We start from the raw sequence: 22,824 nt of genomic DNA, 5'->3' as shown, positions 1-22,824 counted from the left end.
ATCAGGATTGTAACTGAGATGCTGAGAATTCAAGATTCAAGATTCATTTATTATCATTTTACAACACAAGATCGTATAACGAAATGTAGTTTGTTTAGTAGTTTGTAGTCCCTTAATGCTACTCACAAAACAGAAATGATATAAATGGATTAATAAACAATAAGTCATAAAAATAAAACTATTTCAGCACATTATGAGCTCTTCAATACTAATATGTATGTAGTTTTTTAGTAATGTGATAAAATAAAACGTTTTACTTTAAATAGTAAATATCTGAACCTGTCAGCATCAAGATATTCCTCATATAATCCCAATATTAATGTTGTCAGTATTTTCCACTTCTATGTGGTCAGAATTTGTCAAATTGAACACATGATGCAGCAGTTTTGGCCTTTCAGGGTTAAAAGTCCAAATCTTTATATACATTATAAAAATAATTTAGCCATTTTTGTGCTATTATCAGGCCTGTTGGGGCAGTATTTCGAGATGCATAAATGCAAAATCCCGCCAGGTTTAAATCAGAGCAGCTAGAATCACTTTCTCTCTTCACAGCAACATGAATACTGTCGATGATTAAAAGGCCTCAGTCAGTCGTTATAATAGTTCATGAAGTCGTTCATGTTTGATTGACACGTCTGTCCCTCCTTTGTTCTTCGACTTCGTCTTTATTTCCGAACTTTGCTGCTTTGACTTCAGTCCTCCTGTTCCTCCTCCTCCTCCTGATCATCCTGTCCACAGGTTCGCCGGCAGGACGGTCACCAGCGGCAGCTTGGTGTTGGTCACCGTGGCGACCAAAGAGGAAGGTGCCGCCCAGCTGACGGTCAACTGTGAGAAAATGGTGATCGGCACCATGCTGGTGAAAGACATCCTCCTGGCTCTGACGCAGTGACGCGTGACAGCGCCCGACCTTTGCCCCTCTGCCCCCCCCCGCCCCCGCCCCTCCCCCCCACCTCCCCACTCCACTCACCTCGCACATACCGTCCAAGACTCCGTTCTCCTGTCCGCCGTGTCAGTGAGGAAGTTTCCAGAATGTTTAATTCCAGTTTGTTGTTTTGTTTAAGAGCCGCCACTTTTAGAAATTACTCCTTGAAACACTGAATGCCACAGCTGTACGACGTATTTATGACAATCAGACACAATTTATGCCAGACCTGATATGAAATCCCTCTCTGCTTTCTAATGGTTTTTTTTATACATATAATCAAAAAATACTTATTTAGCAACATGTTGTACTTCCTCGAGGAGCCATAAGAGATAAGTGTTCAAAAACACGACAGAAGGTGAGCTCCAAGTTTCAGCAGCTTGACAAAAAAACGGTCAACACAAGGTCCGCTTCCTTTGCTTTCTCACATCTCATGGTCTTCCTCAGCAGATGGAGCCGCTCAGTCGTCTGGACTGAAGCTGAATGAACACAGACGACATCAACCGTCTGTTAAAACCTTTCACAACAACCCCATTATATGATTACCTGTAACGATGTGACCAAAAATGTCCCTACTTTCGTCACGTGATTATAACTGAGCAAACTCCATCCGCTCCGTCCTCCATGAGGAAAACTCAAAGGAAGAGGAGCTTGTGTTGATATTTCTAAACATTGTTTTTGTGATGTTATGAGAAGATTAAAAAAAAACACACAACCAGAGAGAGAACCAGATTATTACAAACATGTCAGATTCTGAAAAAATAAGTTTCAAACAAAACATCTGCTTGAGAGGAGTTTTTAAATTAATTAGAATGAGGTGCCCGAATACGTAATGTAATTCTTATTCTTTAACAAGTCAAAACACAATTTATAATAAATAGCTTGTTAGTTATCAGCTGTCAGACTATTAAAAAATGTAGATAATAAACTGTAAGTCATAGAAAACAAAGGTGTAAATTCTCCAACAGGTGAAAGATCAGTTTAGTAAATTCTCATCATCATATTTTCAGTCATTACTTGAATGTGGCATGAAGGCTCGACTGAGACAACGAGCACCTGTAACTGAATCATTTTGACGCAGTAAATGTTAATAATCAATAACTCACTGATCCCGATCTGCATCCCAAATTCTACCATTTGCCTACAGTAGCCGTCATAGTGCACACGTTCATCACAGTAAGTGGGGCATTTATAAAAAGTCAAAATGTATAAATGTTACTGTATGTATTGCAACATGTAATACAGTACTACTATAAGGTGTGGTGTGTGTGTGTGTGTGTGTGTGTGTGTGAGTGTGTGTGTGTGAGTGTGTGTGTGTGTGTGGGTGTGATGACACTCAATATTGACCTGGCAAACATTAACTCGCTGTTTTGAACATTGACTCTCGTAACACTTGACTTGAAATCTTTGTGGAGGATCTTAAAGGTGCAGTGTGTAGAATTTATTGGTCCTCTTCCATGTTGCACCTCCATGTTTCTATAGTAGCCCAGAAGGGACAAACCAGACACTGGTTCTAGAGAGGGCCTTTTTCGCAGCCACCGTAGGTTCTCGTACGCCTGGAAGGGGAGGGTGATGGCGAGGGGGGACGAAGGGTTGCAATCTGCAACCTCACCACTAGATGCCACTAAATCCTACACACAGGTCCTTTAAGCACATAATCAACCCCCCAAGAGACAAACACTAGAGCTGCAGTCGATTCATCCATTAGTTGCCAACTATTACATTAATCGGCAACTATTTAGATTATAGATTAATCATTTGGAGTTGATCTATACGAAAAAAATGTACAAATTCTCTGGTTCCAGCTTCTCAAATGTGAATATTTACTGGTTTCTTTTGTCCTCTGTGACAGTAAACCGAATATCTTTGAGTCATGGACTGTTGGTCTTGACGTTACCAGGGAAACAGTGATCGAAATTTTTCACCATATTCTGACATTATACAGACCAAACAACTAATCAATTAATTGATAAAATAATCCACAGGTGAATTGGTAATGAAAATAATCATAAATTGCTGCCCTAATAAACACTTGAGAATCATTTGTTTGTCTGATGTTTCTGAAAAATTGCTTCAAATAACAATTATTTTCATTAATCTGTTGATTATTTTTCTATAACGAAATTGTTTGGTCCATAAAATGTCAAAAACAGGTGAAAAATGCCCGTCACAGTTTCCCAGAGCCCAGAATTACATCTCCACGCACATTTTTTTTTTTTGCATTTTTGCTCAAAAAATGACTAAAGAATGATCAAAATAGTCTCCTAAACACGCTGACAGTAGCGTCATTTTAGTCTAATTCATAAATCAACTTTCACTGTATGTGAATGCGGTGTTTAGTTTATGACAATAAATTATATCTTTGAGTTATGTTTAAATCTGTGCTTAAGATCAAATGTCAAAAGCTTTCAAGTTGAGTGTTACCTTGATCTCATTTTTCAGGTTTCACTGTTTTCATGCCTTTCATTTTTATTTACATGTTTGATTTCAGGTCAGAAGTTCATGTGGCTTCTGTTTTTTTTTTTTGTTATGAACCCTCATGTGCCCGGTGGCTGCACATTTCTTTCTTATGTTTAACATAATATCTGTGTATTTATTTATTGTTTGTGTTTAACCAAAAAGAAGTTTGGTGCAGTCAAACTGAGCAGCTGTGGACTGAACTTATTTTTGCGTTTTTGTTCCTGTTGCATCGTTTACCATTTAACCCCACAGACAGACCTGTAGTTTTCAGCCATGATGAAGAATGTAAAGAGTAAGAAATACTATTTTAAAAAGTAAGAATCCACTCAGAGAGTTTTCTTCCAGAGAAACACGTTATTCCTCCCAAGTCATAATTCACGCACTGAGCGTCTGTCTGGAAGTTTGTTTTTATCTGCATCAGCTTTCTGTTTCAAAAATCCAAAGTACGGTTTATCATACCCTGTGTGTGGTTGTGACATGTGGTCCTGAAGTATTACAAGTTTATTTATTATACAAATAAAAAATACAGATACAATCTTTTGTGTGTTTTTTTTGTTGCACGGCATCCCGAAAGATGAAAAACCACCAGACCGCAGTGCTGTTCAATCTCACACTGACACTTGTATTAAATGAATGAACGAGCAGAACACAGGAAAAGGACTTCTGCTGTAATCGTGGCCTCTTTGCAGCCGACTATAAAATAACAAATACATGTTCTTAAACGCTTCCCTGAACCTATCAAAACATTTCAGAGTGAGTCCTCATTATCTGGTGAGTTTTTATAAAACCTGGGCTGTACGGGAACACGGTTAATTTGTCACCAACACAGACAGACAGACACAGCTGAGATGAACAAAATGAGTCTTTTATTTAAAGAAAATACTGCTTCAGTAGTCACAGAGTAATGTGAAACCTGTCTGAAAACAAGACACCTTTGCATAAGCAGTGGCGGGAAACATGAGCCCATCAGTCATGTGGTCACTCAGGCTGATATAAAAGTTTATTTGAACTTGTTCTGGTATTTTTTTTTTTTTTTTTTTTTTTTTTTTTTACAATGACTGTGATCTGAAAGTCTTTGGTTTTCTACTGGAGCACTGAAGTGATGTGGTTCAGTTTTTTTTACAGGAAAGTGTTTTGCAAAGTAAATAATCCTGCATTGCCTTTGAAATGCATAGACGTAAACATGATTTAGATCAAAAAAAGGACGCTTCTTCTTTTTTTTCTTTTTTAAAGGAGACATATCAGGCTGAACCGAGAGGCTGCGTCTAAAGGGTCAGTATAAGATAAATAAAGAGTTTTGTGAACTGTAAATCAAGCAAAGATATTCTAACAGAGCCCGAGAATATAAATATAGACCTGGAAATTTGCATGATACGTCCCCTTTAAGAACACAAAAGTTTTTCCTTTTCAAACGTACATATTACAAACTTAAAGTTACAGCCACTGATAGTTTTAAATATCTGTGCATCATAAATAGTAAATGATTGTATAGCAGAAGGTTTTTGGAATGTGCAGCGTGTGTTTTCATACATATCTTTACTGCTTCTAACAGCACAACACGAAAAACACTGAGCCTGAGTAAACGGATAATAAGACATGACACATTAAAGGCATCAAACAGCCTTTTAAGGTCAAGGTGAGAGTGAAGTTCAAGGACATTTTTGTGTGTTCAACACTTAAAAATAAGAGAATCTGAATTTTTTTTGGGGAACTTAAAGACTGAGAAACTTTTTAAAGGTGTTCTTGACGGTTTGTACTCTCTTCTGTTAAGGATTTTAATTCTCATGAGCTCACATCATACAATACAACTGCCTTTCTTTCTATTCTTACTCACTTTTCCTGAATAATAATTCCTGGCGGTGGACAGAGCCTGCTGTCCTTTGACTTTTTTTTTGTTGTTGTTGTTGGCACCATAAAAAGGCACAGAGAGATGACAGAAGGCACAGGAGTCAAATATCCTCTACAAGCAGGAACGGCAGATATATATATATATATACGATTCAGCGATCCTCCGGTCTGCTTCCGTGAGGACGTTAGGAGGACGTGTGCGAATCATTTATTCATGTATAATAACGCGAGTGATCAGGTGAGCTCTGTCTGTCTGGTTTGTGGAAGGAGGAGAGCTACGAGTCCTCCAGTCAGCAGCAGAGCCGACACCAGCAGAACCGGCACGGCGCAGTTTGTGTCCACCAAGTTTCCAAACACTACGTTACCCATGATCGCTGCCACTCGGCCCACTCCTGTGAAGAAACCGAGAGCAGAGGACCTGAAAGAAAAGAAAGAAACAAACAGCAGGTTATTTACTGAAAAAAAGACCTCATTTAATATGTTAACTGTGAAGAGTCCTGCTGATGTATTTTGAGAATTTCTTCTTGGATTGTTTCATTTGAAGGATTTTTAGAGGCCTGAAGACATTATAATATTAATATATATATATATATATATATATATATTATAATATTCAGTATTTCACAGGGAAAATAGCAAATATTAGAAGACAGAAAAAAAATTCTTTCTTATCCCTTTTATGATCATGTGACCACTCAGATTTATTGTGGGACTCCTTGCGAGCTATTATAAAATAAGAATGCAGATTAATGGCGAAACCTGAACCACCCTGCTTAATCCGTGGTTGAGTTTTGAGATGAGTTACCGTAGCTGGGTTGGGTAGAGCTCCGTTCCCACCACGTCCAGGGCGTTCCAGGCGATCACCGACACGCCGCTGAACACGCAGGAGAGGGCGAGACTCTGGGCTTTAGTCTGGACCACGTAGATGAGGAAGACACTGAGACTGGACACCAGCAGGCTGCAGGCTGGAGACACAAACCAAGAGGTGCAGAGATTTAAGGTCAGACAGCAAGTTTAATGATTCTTAAGTGCAGGATTGAAGCATTTATTGATTGGTCAGCGGTCGGTTATCAGCTGATTAATGGTGAAGTTAGATGACAGTTGTGCAGAGATGTTCTCCTTACTGACAGAACGCAGGTGATTGGATGACTCAATGATATAAATGATGCTAAAAATTCAGACAAATAAAATTATAATCATTAGAATATTTTTCACTGCAGTTCCTCCTCACAAACATCTGGTTAGGTTCTGATCAAGTTAGCTGGTTTACATGATAAATAATAATAATAAACTTTATTTATAGAGCACTTCTCTTAACAAAGTTACAAAATGCTTAACAGAAAAAGAAAGAAAAACCCAAATGCAAATAAAAACAGAGTTCCTAAAACACTGCGTGAGTGTGTATATATTTATAAATATAAAATAACAAGAGTGGGATGATAAAATATTTTTAAATTCATAAGCGCTTCCTTATAAAACAATGTTTAAGTGGATATTAAAAAGATGGTAAAGATGCAACCGTTGGTCACTGGCAGAGAAAAAGGAAAATCCAGCTGAGCCACATCCACTGATCTCAGCGATGACCAGACACATACAGCAGGGAGGCAGTAAATAAATAAATAAATAAATAAATCCTGGATACAATGTGGAGCGAGGCTATTGGACACTTTAAAAATGATCAGTAGAATTTTAAAATCAGTATGAAACATAACAGGAAGCCAGCGTTAGCACATGTGTCTTCTGTGAAAATGGAGAAGCGTCTTGATATTTGTCATCGATCACAGATTATTTAATATTCTGTTAATTACAGGAGTCGCAGAAAGATGTGACCAGGAGTCTCTATGTCCAGGTGGAGAAAATGTACTTCCTAAACAAAACAACTGAGATTCCCTTTAGCAAGTATTTTACCTCCAAATAAAGCAGATAAACATTCAAAGAACTGTTTGTATTATTATTAGGGGAGGAAGACAGTAAATGAAACCAGTGAGAAACACAATTTTATAAACCTAAGACTCACACAGCAGAGCCTTTCCTCCGATGCCGTCCATCATGAGAATAGTGAAGATGTTGCCCGGGAGATTTGATGCAGCGATAATGAAGCCCTCCATGTACACTGTCAGTGGGAAAGATACATGAAGGTGAGTGAGGACCGTATGAAGAAAACGTTCACACTTAAGAGTCTCTAATTCAGCTGAACTTGATGTGTTTGGACTGTGGGAGGAAACTCACACAGACACATGGAAGACACGCAAACGTCACACTGAAGAATCACAATACACTCAAATAAATATGTTCAGGTTGTGTCTGAGCTGGTGCTCTTTGCCTTTTGGGGTCAGAGCTGAATTAAAAAAGTGAGATATCAAAGCAGTTCCTCTAACAGGTGGAAAAATAACATTTACTGAGGCAAACAAATGATTAAAAAGAATAAAAATATCTTTTTATAGGACATCACCCCTTAAATTTGCCTTGGTTCATTGTTTTGTTGTCTCTTCACTTCCTTTATGCTCCACTGTAGAGCTGCAATGATTAGTCTATTAATCAATCAACAGCAAATCAATCTGCAACTATTTTGACAGTCGAACTATTGTTTTAGTCATTTTGTTAAGGAAAATGCCAAAAATTGCCAGTTGCAGCTTCTCAAATGTGACAATTTGAAGCTTTTATGTGTCAAATGTACATGACAGTTAACTGAATATCTTTGTTTTGGGCTGTTGATTGGACAAAACAAGACATTTGAAGACGTCACCTTGGGCTCTAAGAAACTAGAACGTGCATTTTTTAATTATTTTTAGACATTTTATAAACAAAACGATTAATTGATAATAAATTATCAATTAATCGTTTTGTAATTTAGTAATTGCTAGTTGCAGCCCTACTCCACTCTGCAGTATTTGTTTTAAAAATCTCTAAAATATATTTGCACTATCTACTTTAAAAATGGAGAGCAGGACTTTTGTCTCCCCCTGCTGGCAGAGAGAGTAAAGGTCCAGCTGTAATTACCTGACACAGGCATGCAGAATGCTCTCATGCACACCCTGAATGACGGCACACAGAGAGGGCCGGTGAAAATGGATATGTTTTGACGGTCCACCGGCCAACTGGGATTTGCCCCAGCATGCCAGTACATCACTGGCTGTAACCTACTGTTGCAGCTGCAAAACAGTGGATAAATTATTTTTTATGCGTCACACAACCCCCACGAAATGACTCGTTTCACTAGAATTTGATCCATTAGGTTCATTAACATTTGGAAAGTCTAGAAGAGCCGTATGATTAACGACCAAACAGCCAGCGCAGGACATGTATACTGTGAAATACAGAGAGATTTATCTGGTGGTGATAAGCTTCATCAGCATTGTGTGAACTTGTTTGCAAGGACATTCATTTATATGTAAAAGTTCCGTACTGCAAGTTTAACACTACTATAACTTACATTATTAAAGGTTATTTTAAAGAATGACAAAGTAACAATACACACAATTGTAGTACAACTGTAGCCTGGTAAAGATGATTTAGCAATAATTTATTTTAACTTAACCTCAAACTGCTCCTTACTTTTAGACTAATTTTCCAGCTTCTCTTCAAAAGACGAGCTCTAAATTTCTCGGTTCATGTCCAGTTCTGTGTTTGCTGAGCGGCAGAAAGCTGACACCAAAAAAAGATTTGCATAAAATCTTCTTCATCTCAGATACACACCTGCTGTCTTGACTGGGTAGCAGTTTTGGTCGCTGAGTGGAGACGGACGGGACACGTTGGCACAGGGCGAGCCGCCGTCCTCCATTCTCGCAAAGAGCTCTGGGAACCACATCCACAGCCCGTAGTAACTACACACACACACACACACACACACACACACACACACACACAGTAGTAAGTTACACTTACATGTAGTTAAGTTACATGATGTCTGGTTGACATTATATACGTGATAAAATATTTCCAATGATTATTTCTCGGTGCCCGGTGTAGATTTATCACATCAGCAGTGTTAAAACACAAGTGATAAATTTAAGCCTCGAACTTGTATTTTTCCAAGCTTGACCCCACCCGCCCTGGCTGCATAACAGAAAGGAAAAGAAGAGCTCCAGTGTCACTACAGAGAGACGCTCCTGGCTGAATGTAGATGGACAGATGTGGTTTCTCACCCAAAAGAGATGCAGTAGAAGATGATGAGCAGAACGATGCTCCTGGATTTGAGTGAACCATCGAATATCTGTTTAATAGGCACCAAACCCTGCAAGACAGAGCAGAAATGATTCAGAATTACAGTGACATAAAAAGTAGAGCTGCAACAATTAGTTGATTAATAGATAAGTGAGTTGACTATTTTGATAATTGATTAATTGTTTTAGTAATTTTTTAAGCAAATAAATGCCAAAAATGTGCTGATTTCAGTGTCTGAGATGTGATGATGAGTCATGATTTGTCTGGATGTGTGACGATACCTTTTTAACAATACTGCCAAGTCGCCCTTTATGTGAGCTCCAAGTTTTTGTCTCATCCAGTTTCCCTCTTTGCTTGGAGCTGGTACACAAACCAAATTCCTGTAAAAGAGTTCAAAAATGAGTCATTACACTTACAGTATCACAGGTTATTATAGAAGCAATATTGTATATAATATTTTTGTAAATTCATTTACATTTTTTTTGGCCATGATGTCAGTTGTGTCTTCAGTTCATATCAATTTTTTTGGTTTGTATATATATATTTTTTTATATTTTAGGACTTTTCATTTAGATCTCTGTTGTTGTATATTTGTACACCATTTCTATGTTTCAGTATTGCTAATTAAGCTAAACACATTAAATTTGTCCACCTAACAGTGCTAATGATATGTACTGGCATATAGAATAGGATTTAGTTCATACCGGGAGAGTTTTTCCTTTCCTCCACATGTTCAGCGCAAACATCAAGCGGAAGACATGGATCGCCTCTTTCTCCCGGCCCGCCTGGCAAAGAAATATATCATAAATATATATATATATACACACACACAATATATATAAAAGACAGCTCAGAAGAGAAAGCAACATGAGCATTCGCCTGGTGTTAAAATACCTCCATGAGGAACTTGGGGCTTTCAGGCATGAGCAGCTTGAAGAGGAGGGCTGAGGTGATGCTCGGGACAGAGCACAGCACCACAAACACTCTCCAGCTCTGGAAGTCCAGTCGTCCCAGTGAGAAATGTGCCCAGGTTCTGGGAATCACCAACCAGGCCAGACCTGCAGACAAAAACACAAACATTCACTCACTAAACACACAGTGCTTCAAACGATCCATTTCAGAATATGTACTTTTTCTTATTTTAATAACCCCTGCCGAGATGGTTATTTTTTATCCCTTCATGTATGAGTTTATGCCTTTTTGCTTTGAGGAAAGAAGCAGCTGATCAAACTTGTAAGTAATTCACCAGATGATTTTGCATTTTTTGGCTGGAACAATGAAAATAAGAGACAGACACATATGTTCCTTTGTATCAACAAGAATTTCTCAAAATGTCTTTGTTTTTAAAGATATTTGGGGGACTTTTTTTGCTTTTATTTAGCACACGTGGAATCTGCAACACTTATTAAATGCTTTTTATCCTCATTACTTTGTGTATATTTTTAGAGTGTACCCTGTTTAGGTATTTATAATTATGTATTAATGTACTTGTTAAACAAATCCACATGTAGTTGTTTTTTTTAAGATTAGAGCATTTCATAGTTTTTAGCTTTGTGATTTACATCATTTTTTCTTTCTTTCCTATCAGCTGTTTTGTGTATCTGTTGATCTGAGTGGCTGCATAATACAATTGTCCTCAAAGGGATAAAAAAGCTGTATTAAATTCAATTATATTGGAAAAAATGAGAGCTTGACAGAACATCTTCAGCTAAAATTCAGGGGAAATGTTATTTGACACTTGCAGAATTGCCTATTCATCGATCTCTAACTGTTATACTGTATCTCAGAATCTGTCCAGAAACCCCTGTATCATATTTCAGTTTTTTAGAACAATGAATGAAAGAGACCCTGCATGAGAAAGATAGAAAAGTGGAACAGAGGCTGACACTTTACTTCTGTATGGCATAGACATGACATTTTGTACAGACACATGGATCATTATGTAGTGGGGAACTCGTGATCACATATTCATGTTTGTTCCCACCTGCAGCCACAATGTTTCCTGCCATCCAGAAGGTGGCCAGAGCGCTGATCATCGCACCTCTCCTCAGGCGGGGCATAAACTCTGAGAAGTACGAAAAGATAACAGGAATCGATCCGCCGACCCTACAGAGGGAAACAAAACAGTTTTTATCTCTGAACTGTTTTCTTATAAGAAGAAATCTTGTTGAATTGGTCTGAATGGATTTATCTTAGCACTGTGTTCTCACAAACTTTTAAAAGTTACAAGACCAGAACTTTGAATTTGCTTGTTTTTGTAATTTTATTTATCTATTACTTATTAAGACCATACAGGTGTTGAAGAGATAAAAACCTGTTCTAAATACCTGTTGGTTACAGTATAGCATCTCTAAGTAATGATACTGACTTCATTCTGTGTGTGGGTGTCAACTAAATGACGACCATGTAAACAGAAAAATGCAAAATTAAGCAAATCACATCCTCACCCGACACCGCTAATGAACCGCAGCAGCAGGAAGAGCCAGAACCAGGGAGCCATACTGGACAGACCTCCGAACAGTCCGTTCACTGTCAGGGACACGACTAAGACCTTGCGGCGCCCCCTCTGGTCAGCCAAGTATCCCCACATGTAGCCGCCAACCATCATTCCTGGAAAACAGGAAACAACAAGACTATGAGTAAAGTCACATTTGCTTTTAAGATTAGATTATATTAGATAGACACTGACAGTAAAATTGGGGTTTTAATGTTTTTTAATTACTGTATAAATTACTTTCTGTTTAGTTTTGGTTGGTTTTCAGAGTGGGTTTGCTAATTTCAGACCATTAATTGTTTATTTATTTATTTTTTTGTTTGTTTTTTGCTGAATCTGTGAAATTTACTTTGAACTATTCTGTTATTTTTGGTCTTCATATAGACCATACCACTACATTCACAATACCCTCACTCCCACTAATACCTCAAGCTTTTTTTGCAGCATAACTTGCATAATACAATGATTTTTCACATATTGTAAAAAATTACTTTGTGTGCATATATACTATTTATATGTATATATACAACTGTATATTCCTTGTAAATATAAAATAGTTTTTACCTTTTCCCAGTTTAAATATTTTAATATTTGTTATTACATTTTCTCTGTGTGTAGTATGGAGGGAGCTACAACTGCATTTCATTGTGCAATCCTTTATTATACTGACAATTAAACTGTTAATCTCTCTACACTGCACCATCATGTTAAGTGTTAGTATCCCACTGAGACAAATTCATTTATATGTGTTGTGACTCATTCAAGATATGGAGGTTTGACAGAGATATTACTGTTCTCTGGGGACGTGGTGTTGCTCTGAATGTTTTATCCACAGGTATTTTATTTACTTGCTTAAATACAAGAATTATTAAATGACTGTGCGTGATTCACCGAGGAAAATACTGGCAGTCAGCAGGCCCATGTCTGAGGAGCTCAGCAGCAGATCACAGCGGGCCGTTGGCAGGAGAAAAGACACACAGAGAATCTCGATGGCGTCGCTGGCATTGGCCCAGCCGCACACCAGCAGCAGCAGCCAGTGGAACAAACCAAAACCTGTAAGCAGACACAGAACAAAGAGACGAGATATCCTTTAAAGAATCAACTGTCTGTCTCCACAGTAATGTCTTGCTGCTTCGCTCAATATGGTCAGCAGACAGCTCGCTCTTCCTCCTGAGATAGGGAACCCCAAATTCCTCCTGATGGCTGTGTGTTGATGGCCGATGGCATGTAAGTGTGTGTTTGAATGGGTGAGCACAGAATCACTGTGGGGCGCTTTGGATAGGAAGCACTGTATCACTCCTGATGAGCAGGTTGGCACCTTGTATGGTAGCCTCTGCCATCAGTGTGTGAGTGTGTGTGTGAATGTTGGTGTGTATTACAAAGCACTTTGACAAGGCTAGAAAAGTGCTATATAAATGCAGTCTGTTTACCATTTAATCACATAAGGTAGCATATTATTTCTTCATATGTTTTTTTTAATTTAAAATCCTGAACAAAACATGTCAAGATATACAAATTTTAAAGATACTGTCAAATCTAATTTGGCAGAAACATAGCTTGAATCATTCATGATAATGTAGGTGAATGACATTTTGTAAATGTCACCTAACATTGTGATTGTTGGCTGTATCGCTGTAAAGTTTACAATCCAGACAATGAAAACACAGAGAGGCATTATTTCACTTCTGACATTTAATAGCAGGACATAAATAACAGCCAACAGTAACTATGATATCATAAAACTCTGATTTACCTGCTTCCTCTACTGCTTCCTCAAATGTTAATCTCCTTTGTGAACTTCCATCAGCATCATGTGTGATGTTTGAGGCGCTCCTGTCGAAAATTATTTCACCTAGAAAACAGCCAAACACACACAGAGAGGTGACGTGAAATGGAAGCTCAAGACACAATAAGAGCAGTGAGCAGCAATTAGTCGATGAATTGATTAATCAAATGAATTAATCGGCTACTATTTTGATAATAGTATCATTGTATCAGTAATTTTTCAAGCACATTTTCTGGTTCCAGCTTCTCAAACGTGAAGATTTGCTGTTTCTCTTTGTCATATATGACATTAAACTGAATATTGGACTGTTAGTCAGAAAAAAATAGTCATAGTCTAAATGATCAAAAGATGAATCGAGAAAATAATAAGCAGTCACAAACTAAAAATGAATGACTAAATTAACTTGTGTTTCATCAAATTACCACAAATTAAATTGGAAAATTAGAAAATAAGGGCCAAGAAGTATTCTAGTTTAGGAGGACTGGTTGGTTTCTGTTTCCTTGGTACAAAATATAATAAAGTTACTATCTATAGTGTCTGAGCTGAAACAATTAAGTCTATTAATTGATTAGATGATTAGCTGAGGAGAAAATTAACAACTATTTTGATCATTGATTAATCATAAGAGTCGAAAAATGCCAAAATGTCACTGGTTCCAGTTTCCAAAATAGGATGATTTGCTGCTTTGCCGTACATAATAACATGCTGATTATCTTTGATGTATCTTTCTGACATTTTATAGAAACATAGTGATTAGTTGAGAAAATAATTGTCGGCTCTATTCTATTAGTGTGTGCTGTACTTGAGGGGAGCTAGAATGTAAATACATGTTTCTGATAGCCTGAAAATAAGACCTTGAGATGTGCTTGCCTTGATAAAATATGCTGCATACCCAGTGGTGGAAGAAGTACTCAGATCTTTTACTTAAGTAAAAGTAGCAATACTACAATGAAAAAATACTTCATAACAAGTAAAAGTCCTGCATTCAAAAGCCTACTTAAGTAAAAGTACATAAGTATTGTGACCAAAATGTGCTTAAAGTATCAAAAATAAAAATACTAATTATGCAAAATGGCCCATTTTAGAGTGTTATATTCATCATACATGTGTATATATTATTTTAATATTAAAACTGATTAATTGATGTGTACATGTAAGCAACATTTTTATGTTGTCAAGGTTGAGCTAATTAACACCTTATACTGTTAAATAGTCTAAACTATAACAATGCATATAACAAAACCGACTGGCATATGTTTTATGTTAAAATATTAATCTGAAAAGTAACTAGTAACTGTAGCTGTGAAATAAATATAGTGGAGTAAAGAGTGCAATATTTGCTTCTGAAATGTAGTGGAGTAGAAGTATAAAGTAGCAGAAAATGGAAATACTAAAGTAAATGTACCTGGTAACATTTTGCTACTGTGCATATGTGATTAGGTGTCCATATGAACAGTGGAAGAGGTTTTCCTCACTGTAATCATTAATCCTGTTCATACTATCTATTAAAAGATCCCCTTCAAATGCTCTTTCAATGTAAGTGATGGAGGCCAAAATCCACACAATTATTTTGTACAAAAATGCATTTAAATGCAGAAGGCTTTGTGGAAAGATTATACTTGGGGTGAAAACTGCAATTTGTATTAAAGAAATGTATCTATTTTTGTTTTGCACAATTGCAAGTTAACTGTAACCTTCCTACAGTAATAATAATCAGTTTTTTCAGATGACATTAATTCCATAACTAATGATGTTTTGGTTGTTTTTCACAGTAGTTTTTTCAGTCTGTAGTCCTTGTATGTTAAATATATTGGTAGGATGAGAGTTAAAGACACTTTTTTTTCTAAGTGCATTATGAAGGGATCTTTTAATGGCCAGTATGAACAGTAGGAATGATTACAGCAAGAGAAACACGTTTCAGTGTTCATGTGGACACCTGACTGTTGGACACCTGACCAGATTGCAGCTCTCTGTGTGTCTGAACAGTATATAAAACACGAGTTAAACCTCGGTTAATGCACAGAGGTGAAGTGATGGAGTGGCAAAACTTCACCTTCATCTGAGTCGAGCTCGTCTGGCTGCAGGTACTCCCCGGTGAGAAGCGGCTCTCGCGCCTCCGTGTCTCCGGTATGCGCGTGACGAGACATCCCCCTCCAAAAAAAATACAGTCGGATGTGTCTAATATGGGCACCGTGTAGGCACTTTAACTACTCAACTGCACCCTTGTCCTGTGCAGGTCCATGTTACTGTTGCAACCGCCGCGTCTGTCCCATGACTGCCGAGCTCGCTGCTAAGCTAACCTGTCAAGAAGGAGGACCAGGAAGTGGAAAGAAGACAGCGGCCGTTCGCACGTCCACAGCGTCCTCCCAGTCAGCCAGGCAGTGTGGTTTACTTACAAGACACTGAGCCAGAAACACAGCCGTGCTTTATCGTCACATGAGCAGCCGAGAGGTGAACGCAAGCAGCTAAATAAAAGCAGACGCGTCCGTCCGAGCGGAGAGCAGAGAGGGCAGCCGTTGGTTGACGTTACCTCCCCTTGTGTTTTCTAAAAAACTAGATTGAAGATGGCGACCAGTTCGGAGCGCAGTCCTCCTCCGTTCCCCGACTCGGAGGACCAAGATGTTCTGGACGCTGAAGACGTCGGAGGAGGCCGAGACAGTGATGAAGACGACGGGGACGACCTCTTCATGAGCGCGGTAACGTCTGAATGAGGTTAACGGTCATTTCACGCGAGTTTAGCCGCCGCGGATATGGCTAACTGACATTAACTGACATTAACGGCTAACTTACACAGTCAGCTAACGTCAGCGAAGAAAGCTAATGAGCAAAAGTTTTGAGAGGAACATTTAGCTGTTTTTAACGTAGGAATAATGTTAAGTAAATAGTGTCGACTTTGCCAACTGTCATGTCAGATAATGTTTGAATTGCAGCATTTACTTTAACTTAAATTATCAATGCAGTGTACTTGTTTTGATGCAGAAAATCTGTCCTACTTACGACTGACGTTAGCTTTTAGCAGCTTTTGGTGGTCATTGACACGGCTGCAAACATCATTTGTATTACTGATTTTCGTCCCTAAAAAGTTGCAGTATGGAGAACTGCCTAGCTGTGATTTTTTTTTCATCAGATCCCGATTGGGAAACCAGAAATTGATGTAACGCACTTTCTATTTGGTTTATAGTAGAAGGATGATGATTGTGCATAACATATTTGGTATTTTCATAGAGTTGAATAGTCTCAGGTTGAAATTGCACCGTCGTCCTAAATCTGAAGGTATCCTCCTCCTCAGCAGCATTCTGGATGTGCAGATTTTTAGGCCAGGCATGCAGCAAGAAGGAGTCTAATCATAGCAATCTGCAGGGGATTATGTCTGTGTGCTTTGACTGTAAAAGTTGACATTACCATAGAGGGGATTGTATTACTTTAGGTGTATCAGTGGTTCAAATTCAGGCTGTTTTTGAATGAGGATTAAAAAGCTGGCTCGGGAAGCCTGCTGTCATGTGAGTCAGCTGTGGTCACATGGTCAGAACCCGGATGTTTTCCTACAGTCAAAGTTCAGAGGACAGATAGGAAAGTTGCTGTCTTTGACTCTTTTTTTTTTTTTGAGCGCTGCATTCACTGCTGCATGGAAAACATTACTCAGCAGTTGTGGATTTTACATTTAACTGCCTGTAGCTGAAGTAATGTTTGGAAATGTACCAGGTAGAGGTCACATGTGGATTCCGAGTGGCTTCCAACAGAAAAGAGCTGTGTTAATCAGTTTATTATAGATCAATCTGGCTTTTAACTGTGCATTTGACATTTGATTAAACACTGTCGCGCTGTGTCAAGAAACACTTCATGTAGTATTACTCACCTTGACAAAACATACGCCCAAAGTATATGCCCAAAACCTGTCATTGCTTTTCTCAAGTTACAACATACTTACTTTTTGATTTTAAAGGAATATTTTTATTATCAGCTACACACACCCAGTAGCTTGGAATGACAAAAAATGATGTTTTTCTCAGAATCAAGTTGAACAGTACCATACAAATGAGTAAGCAAACATCAAGCTGATCAGTAATAAATCTGAACCGGCAGCCTTATTCCCCACTTATCTACTGCAGATAATCCTGAAAACTATTTCAATATGTTTATACCTGTTTCATTGTCCTAACAACTATTAAAACCTTTGAATATTTGGTACAATCCATTAAAGACCCTTTAAAATAGTCATGTGGTTGATGGTGGTTTAAGTTGATTCATTTTGTAGAAGTGGTGTGTTAAGCAATATTTTAGTGAAAATACATACAAGAGCAGAGCTGCAACGATTAATCAATCAAGAGGAAATTAATCGCCAACTATTTTGATAGTGGATTAGTCGTTTTAAGTCTGGTTTTTTTGTTTTTTTTAAATGCCCAAAGCGTACTTTTTTGTCTGGCATATTAGGCTATGGGTGGTGAGTAATTGATTACTTCACCTAAACCAACTTCCAACCAACATGCCCAAGGTGATGGTTGGGCTCAGTGAAATTGTGATGGGGCATTTTTCACTATATTCTGAATCTGGAAAAGAATGAACAGATGGATAACTGTTAGTTTCAGCAGTATGTTGTTCAAAACATAATATCTTTTCTTCCCTATCTACAGACCAACGCTCCACTGACCGAAATGGATCCCACACTACCATCTGCTACTCAGCCCAGTGATGTTTTAATGAATCCTCCCAGCGATATCATGAACGACCCATTAATTGAACCCATCAGCAGCCAAACCGAAACCAAACCAGCCAGTGAAGTTGTCAGCGAGCTCTCGGATGATTTTGTCGACCTAACAAACAACCTGATGACTCCTGATGACACAATTGTAGCTGTAAGTGCTGCTGCAGATGCAGCAAAAGACTCAACTGAAATCCCTCTAGATGAACCCTCAGATGAATTTGTTGACATATTGGGAAGTGAAACTGAAGCGCTGCGAGAGGAAGTAGTGTCTGCAGATGTTACTGTTGGAGTAGAAACAGATAAAAGTGAAGTGACAAGCAGTGTCACAGATCCCCCTGGTGACGCTCAACAGGAAGTAAAAGAAACTTTCACTGCTCCGATTATCGACATCAGCAGCGATTTGTCTGAAAACCTTTTACAACAACCACCTGGCAGTGACAAAATTCTTGACCCTTTCGTTGACCTTCTTAGTGATCCTCCACCCACTGAGGCCAAAAAGCCCAGCACCAGGTCAGACCTGTTTGAAGATGACGGAAGCGACTTGTTTGCAGAACCACTGCAGACTACATCTGCCAAGCAACCACAGAAAAGCCTCTTCGGTGAACCTGACGAGGATCTGTTCAGTGAGCCGCTGGGTGCCACCACAAAGAAAACCATCAGTAAAGAGCAGACAGACAAATCTGTCACAACCGAGGCTGCTGTTAGCGCTGGTAGTAGCATAAGTGGGCCTCTGCAAGAGAGTAACCAGGCAGAGCCTGCTGATATCTTCACTGAGGAAGCCATCGTCACGGCGCCCAGCAGTGTCAACTCCAAGACTAATGGAGTCCACTCTGAAGAAGACACGGATATATTTGCAGGTGGGGATTTATTGACAGGATTTATCTGTGGTCATATATTCCAAAGTTCACCTACTAGCTTTTTACAAAGCTTTTATGAAACTTTCTCAAGTGAACATTGAGTTAACATGACTTAACATACGTGCACCAACAACTACAATGGCCTAGGATGAAAATGCGGGGTTCAATCCTGTTTCAAAAATCAAAAATGTTAGAAGTTATAAGATAATCTGCTCTAATTTATCTTATCTAAATGATTCAGATTGTCTTATTGAGGCATTGCTTTATGTTCTTTTACAGTTCTGGTATTTTTGCCCTCGTTAGATGTTACGATTACAAGATCAGCATTTTAAACCCCTGCTTCAACTTTATTGTTGTCAAGTGTTGTCTTGCCGTCAAATACAAAACAAAACATACTCAGACATGAACAAAAAGCATAAGAAAATGCATAAAACATACACACACAAGCTCACAAAAAACTATGTACATCAGTGACAACATAACATAAAACAAGTTTTACATCCAGCCATTCTTGTCCCACCAAAGATCATCATCATCATCATCATCCACCGATATTATACGAAAGACTGATCAACACTTCATATACCCGCAAGGATGCTCCAATTTGTTCCAAACAATAGAGGATATAATTTACAACAAAAGTAAAGCCATGTTCATCTGGCTGAACTGTAATTTTATTTGTGTCTTTTCTTTTCCCACAGAAGCCACAGTGGAGCTTTCTCTCGACAGTCCGCGGAATGAGAGAAAGAAGGATGCGGCTGCCAAACCGTCTGCATCCGCTCCCTCTCTGTCAGCAGCTGCCAGCCTGGTCAAGCCTCAGGCTGCTGCCCTGGACGAGGTACATGCATGTCTAACCCCAGAGTGAAATTCCCTGTATAACTGCAACAAAGTAATGACTGTTCTGTTTGTTATTTCTGCACCGGTTAATTTATTTAAAAATATAACAACGTTCTGAGAAGTCGGGAATAAAAGGTTGTTTTGTATTCACTTTTGAGGCAGTTTGACATCCTACCAGAGTAGGAAGTCAACTGTAAAATAGAAGTGCTTGGTGACTGGAAGATCAATGTTTCACTCTCTGTTTAATATTTGTTACAGTTGGAAGAAGAGGAAGAAGAAGAGCAGGAAGACAAATTTGATATCTTTGTCTCTGTCACTAACCCTGAAAAAATAGGTGAGGTTTATTTAATTCTGTTTTGATTAAGTAATGTAATGTTTATCTGGGTTTTTTTTCTGTCCATTGCAAGAAGACAAAGGTTATTCTGAGGTACATGAGTCCTTCATTTGATTATTTCAAACTTCTGAAAAAGACAAAGCAACGAAGGAGGGAATAGTGTTGTAAACAGGACCATAAAGTAGACCGTAAAGTCCCTCAATATTTGTATCATATTTGTGCCTGTTTTTACTGCCTCTACTCATTGAATGCCTTTCTTATGTTTCAGGTGACGGGATGAACGCCTACATGGCCTACAAAGTAGCCACACAGGTAAAACCCTGTCAGTGATAGAGCGTTTAACCGGATCTAACGTTGTCCATCTTTTATCCAGAGGAACTTAGTTCAGTTACTCATCAGATATGTGGCAACAATGTGTCAATAGAGGAAATGCTGGTCAGTGTTTTGTAGGAGAAACACCCATGGTACTGTTCTCGTAAAGCAAACAGAAGTTATATCAGAATTATGTGACATTTTATAGTAGTGATTCACCAAATAGTATACTGTAAAGTACATCAAATACACTAATATCTATGTTTCAACACAAGGCTTTAAGGGAGATTTGATGAGGAACTGTGTGACCACTGTTTCAGACCTCACTGCCCATGTTTCGCAACAAGACCTTCACAGTGAAGCGACGTTTCAGTGACTTCCTCGGCCTCTATGAGAAACTTTCTGAAAAACATGGCCCAAACGGATTCATCGTGCCTCCGCCACCAGAGAAGAGCATCCTGGGTAGGCTGAATTGCTTCAACTGTCGCTGTAACTAGAAGTTTAATCCTCATCAGTTGTGAAAATGCATGTGGTCTTGTCACAGGTATGACAAAAGTGAAGGTGGGAAAGGAAGATTCCTCATCTACAGACTTTGTTGAGCGAAGAAGAGGTGCTTTGGAGAGGTAAGTGTTAGAAAAGGAAGGAGATTAAAGCTGCATCATGACAATTCAGGTGCAACAATCATAGTGTGCCTTTAGTTTGGACAAAAACATTCATGTCCATCTAATATCTACCAAACAATGGTAAAGTTATTATGATATGAAGTTGTAATCAGTGGAGGAAAGTAGTTTTTTATACCCATTTCCCCATTTTAACAGGTATCTCCAGAGGGTGGTGACTCACCCATCACTTCTCCAAGATCCTGATGTCAGAGAATTCCTGGAGAGAGACGAAGTAGGACAAAATTGATGCTTTAATGCCTTTTAGGAGACAAACATTTATTTAATTTTCTGTCTGAATCACTGAAATCCTGCACATTTAGACCATGAAACCTTCAGGCGCACAACTTCAGCACATTTTTGCTCTTTACTTTTATTCAGTTGTTTTTTATATTTGAAGTTTTACTATATTTTAAAAGCACAGTCTGCCAGTGACTGTGTTACAGCTGTGATATGTGTGTGTGTGTGTGTGTGTGTGTCTTCAGTTGCCTAGAGCAGTGAGCACCCAGGCTCTGAGCGGCGCCGGCTTCCTGAAAATGATCAACAAAGCAACAGATGCTGTCAGTAAAATGACCATCAAGATGAATGAATCAGACGTGGTGAGTTCAGCTGTAAACACAAACTCCTGCTGCTCTCAACAGTTTTCATTTCCGAGAAAATCTGATGCAGCAGATGGTTTCTGTGATGAGGAAATCTACCAATTTTTCTCAAAAGCAGCAAAACCGCAACATTCCCGAGTCGAACGCGCCTGGGGACCTTTGTTGCATGTCACACACCCCTCTCTCTCTCCCCCTTGTTTCCTGTCTGCTTCTCCACTGTCAACTGTTGAATAAAGGCAAAAGAATGCATTAAAAAAAAGAGCAGAAAGTTTCAGTATTTAGAACATGAGTATAAGCTTCCAGCGAAAGACTGATGACACATTCAGGCTGCAAGACTGAACAGCACAGTACATATCAGGTACTTCTTTTCCGGAGAAGCTTGACATTAGTCAGAACAGAGCTGTACATTTTTTTTTGTTGTTTTTCATGATTAATTTGAAGAATTTTCACTGGGCGAGATCACTTTTATTTGTGTTCTTGTGTTACGACTATTTATTCTGAACGGCCCTGATAGATGAAAGCACAGATGGGCACTTAGTGTGTGTCCAGTGATTGTTTTGTTTGCTGTGGTGCACGCTAACATTTGGCAAACTGTATATTTAGTGGATGGCGCCATAGTTCATTAAACACCCAGGGTGAGGCAGTCATGTTGATACAAAATGGTGAACTGATTAAAGAACCTGTTTGTCAAAAAGTTGGTGTATACATAGTGACTGAGCACTGAGTGAAATTACCATCAGTAAATGTATGAATAATAACACATACATGCATGCACTGAACTGAGAAGTCCCTTAAATAAAAGTAAAAAATATATTTCAGCTGAATAAATGCAAAAGAAATGTCTTAAACT

At 38.5% G+C, this 22,824-nt stretch overlaps 3 protein-coding genes across 9 annotated transcripts in view; 2 read left to right on the top strand and 1 right to left on the bottom strand.

The window, feature by feature from the left end:
• Positions 1-4,426, top strand: part of LOC137183392 (AP-3 complex subunit beta-2) — a 51,226-nt gene extending 46,800 nt beyond the window's left edge. For 4 of the 7 annotated variants that reach the window (XM_067590416.1, XM_067590415.1, XM_067590413.1 and 1 more), the window contains exon 27: positions 697-4,426. In XM_067590416.1, the coding sequence (XP_067446517.1) occupies positions 697-889 (193 nt within the window). In that variant the 3' untranslated portion in view covers positions 890-4,426. The remainder of the gene's footprint in view (positions 1-696) is intronic. The other 3 variants (XM_067590417.1, XM_067590418.1, XM_067590414.1) reach the window with 1 other exon arrangement.
• On the bottom strand, positions 4,227-15,857 carry sv2 (synaptic vesicle glycoprotein 2). Its single transcript, XM_067590422.1, has 13 exons — positions 15,728-15,857; positions 13,642-13,740; positions 12,780-12,941; positions 11,842-12,004; positions 11,379-11,500; positions 10,289-10,452; positions 10,099-10,179; positions 9,676-9,774; positions 9,376-9,464; positions 8,927-9,054; positions 7,248-7,343; positions 6,036-6,195; positions 4,227-5,648 (listed from the first exon to the last, which is right to left on the bottom strand). Exons 1-13 carry the CDS (start codon positions 15,819-15,821, stop codon positions 5,465-5,467), a joined length of 1,641 nt encoding a protein of 546 aa, XP_067446523.1. The 5' UTR covers positions 15,822-15,857; the 3' UTR covers positions 4,227-5,464.
• A 140-nt stretch (positions 15,858-15,997) lies between these two features.
• Positions 15,998-22,824, top strand: part of snx1a (sorting nexin 1a) — a 12,959-nt gene continuing 6,132 nt past the window's right edge. Inside the window, exons 1-10 of the mRNA XM_067590421.1 lie at positions 15,998-16,125; positions 16,232-16,370; positions 18,306-19,233; positions 19,935-20,071; positions 20,329-20,404; positions 20,673-20,716; positions 21,037-21,178; positions 21,261-21,339; positions 21,535-21,610; positions 21,861-21,974. Coding sequence (XP_067446522.1) covers positions 16,239-16,370; positions 18,306-19,233; positions 19,935-20,071; positions 20,329-20,404; positions 20,673-20,716; positions 21,037-21,178; positions 21,261-21,339; positions 21,535-21,610; positions 21,861-21,974 — 1,728 coding nt within the window. The 5' untranslated portion in view covers positions 15,998-16,125; positions 16,232-16,238. The remainder of the gene's footprint in view (positions 16,126-16,231; positions 16,371-18,305; positions 19,234-19,934; positions 20,072-20,328; positions 20,405-20,672; positions 20,717-21,036; positions 21,179-21,260; positions 21,340-21,534; positions 21,611-21,860; positions 21,975-22,824) is intronic.

Source organism: Thunnus thynnus, chromosome 5 (assembly GCF_963924715.1).
Source record: "Thunnus thynnus chromosome 5, fThuThy2.1, whole genome shotgun sequence".
In the NCBI taxonomy this organism is placed as follows: Eukaryota; Metazoa; Chordata; class Actinopteri; order Scombriformes; family Scombridae; genus Thunnus; species Thunnus thynnus.
This window is presented reverse-complemented; position numbering and strand designations above follow the sequence as displayed.

What these genes read in the sequence shown, in the direction of transcription:
- sv2 (XM_067590422.1), bottom strand. Translation starts at nt 15,821, where the DNA reads ATGTCTCGTCACGCGCATACCGGAGACACGGAGGCGCGAGAGCCGCTT. An exon ending in TTGGCAGTATTGTTAAAAAG is followed by an intron (nt 9,465 to 9,675) that starts GTATCGTCACAC and finishes TCTGTCTTGCAG; the next exon opens with GGTTTGGTGCCTATTAAACA. An exon ending in CGGAGGAAAGGCTCTGCTGT is followed by an intron (nt 6,196 to 7,247) that starts GTGAGTCTTAGG and finishes TTGTGTCTCCAG; the next exon opens with CCTGCAGCCTGCTGGTGTCC.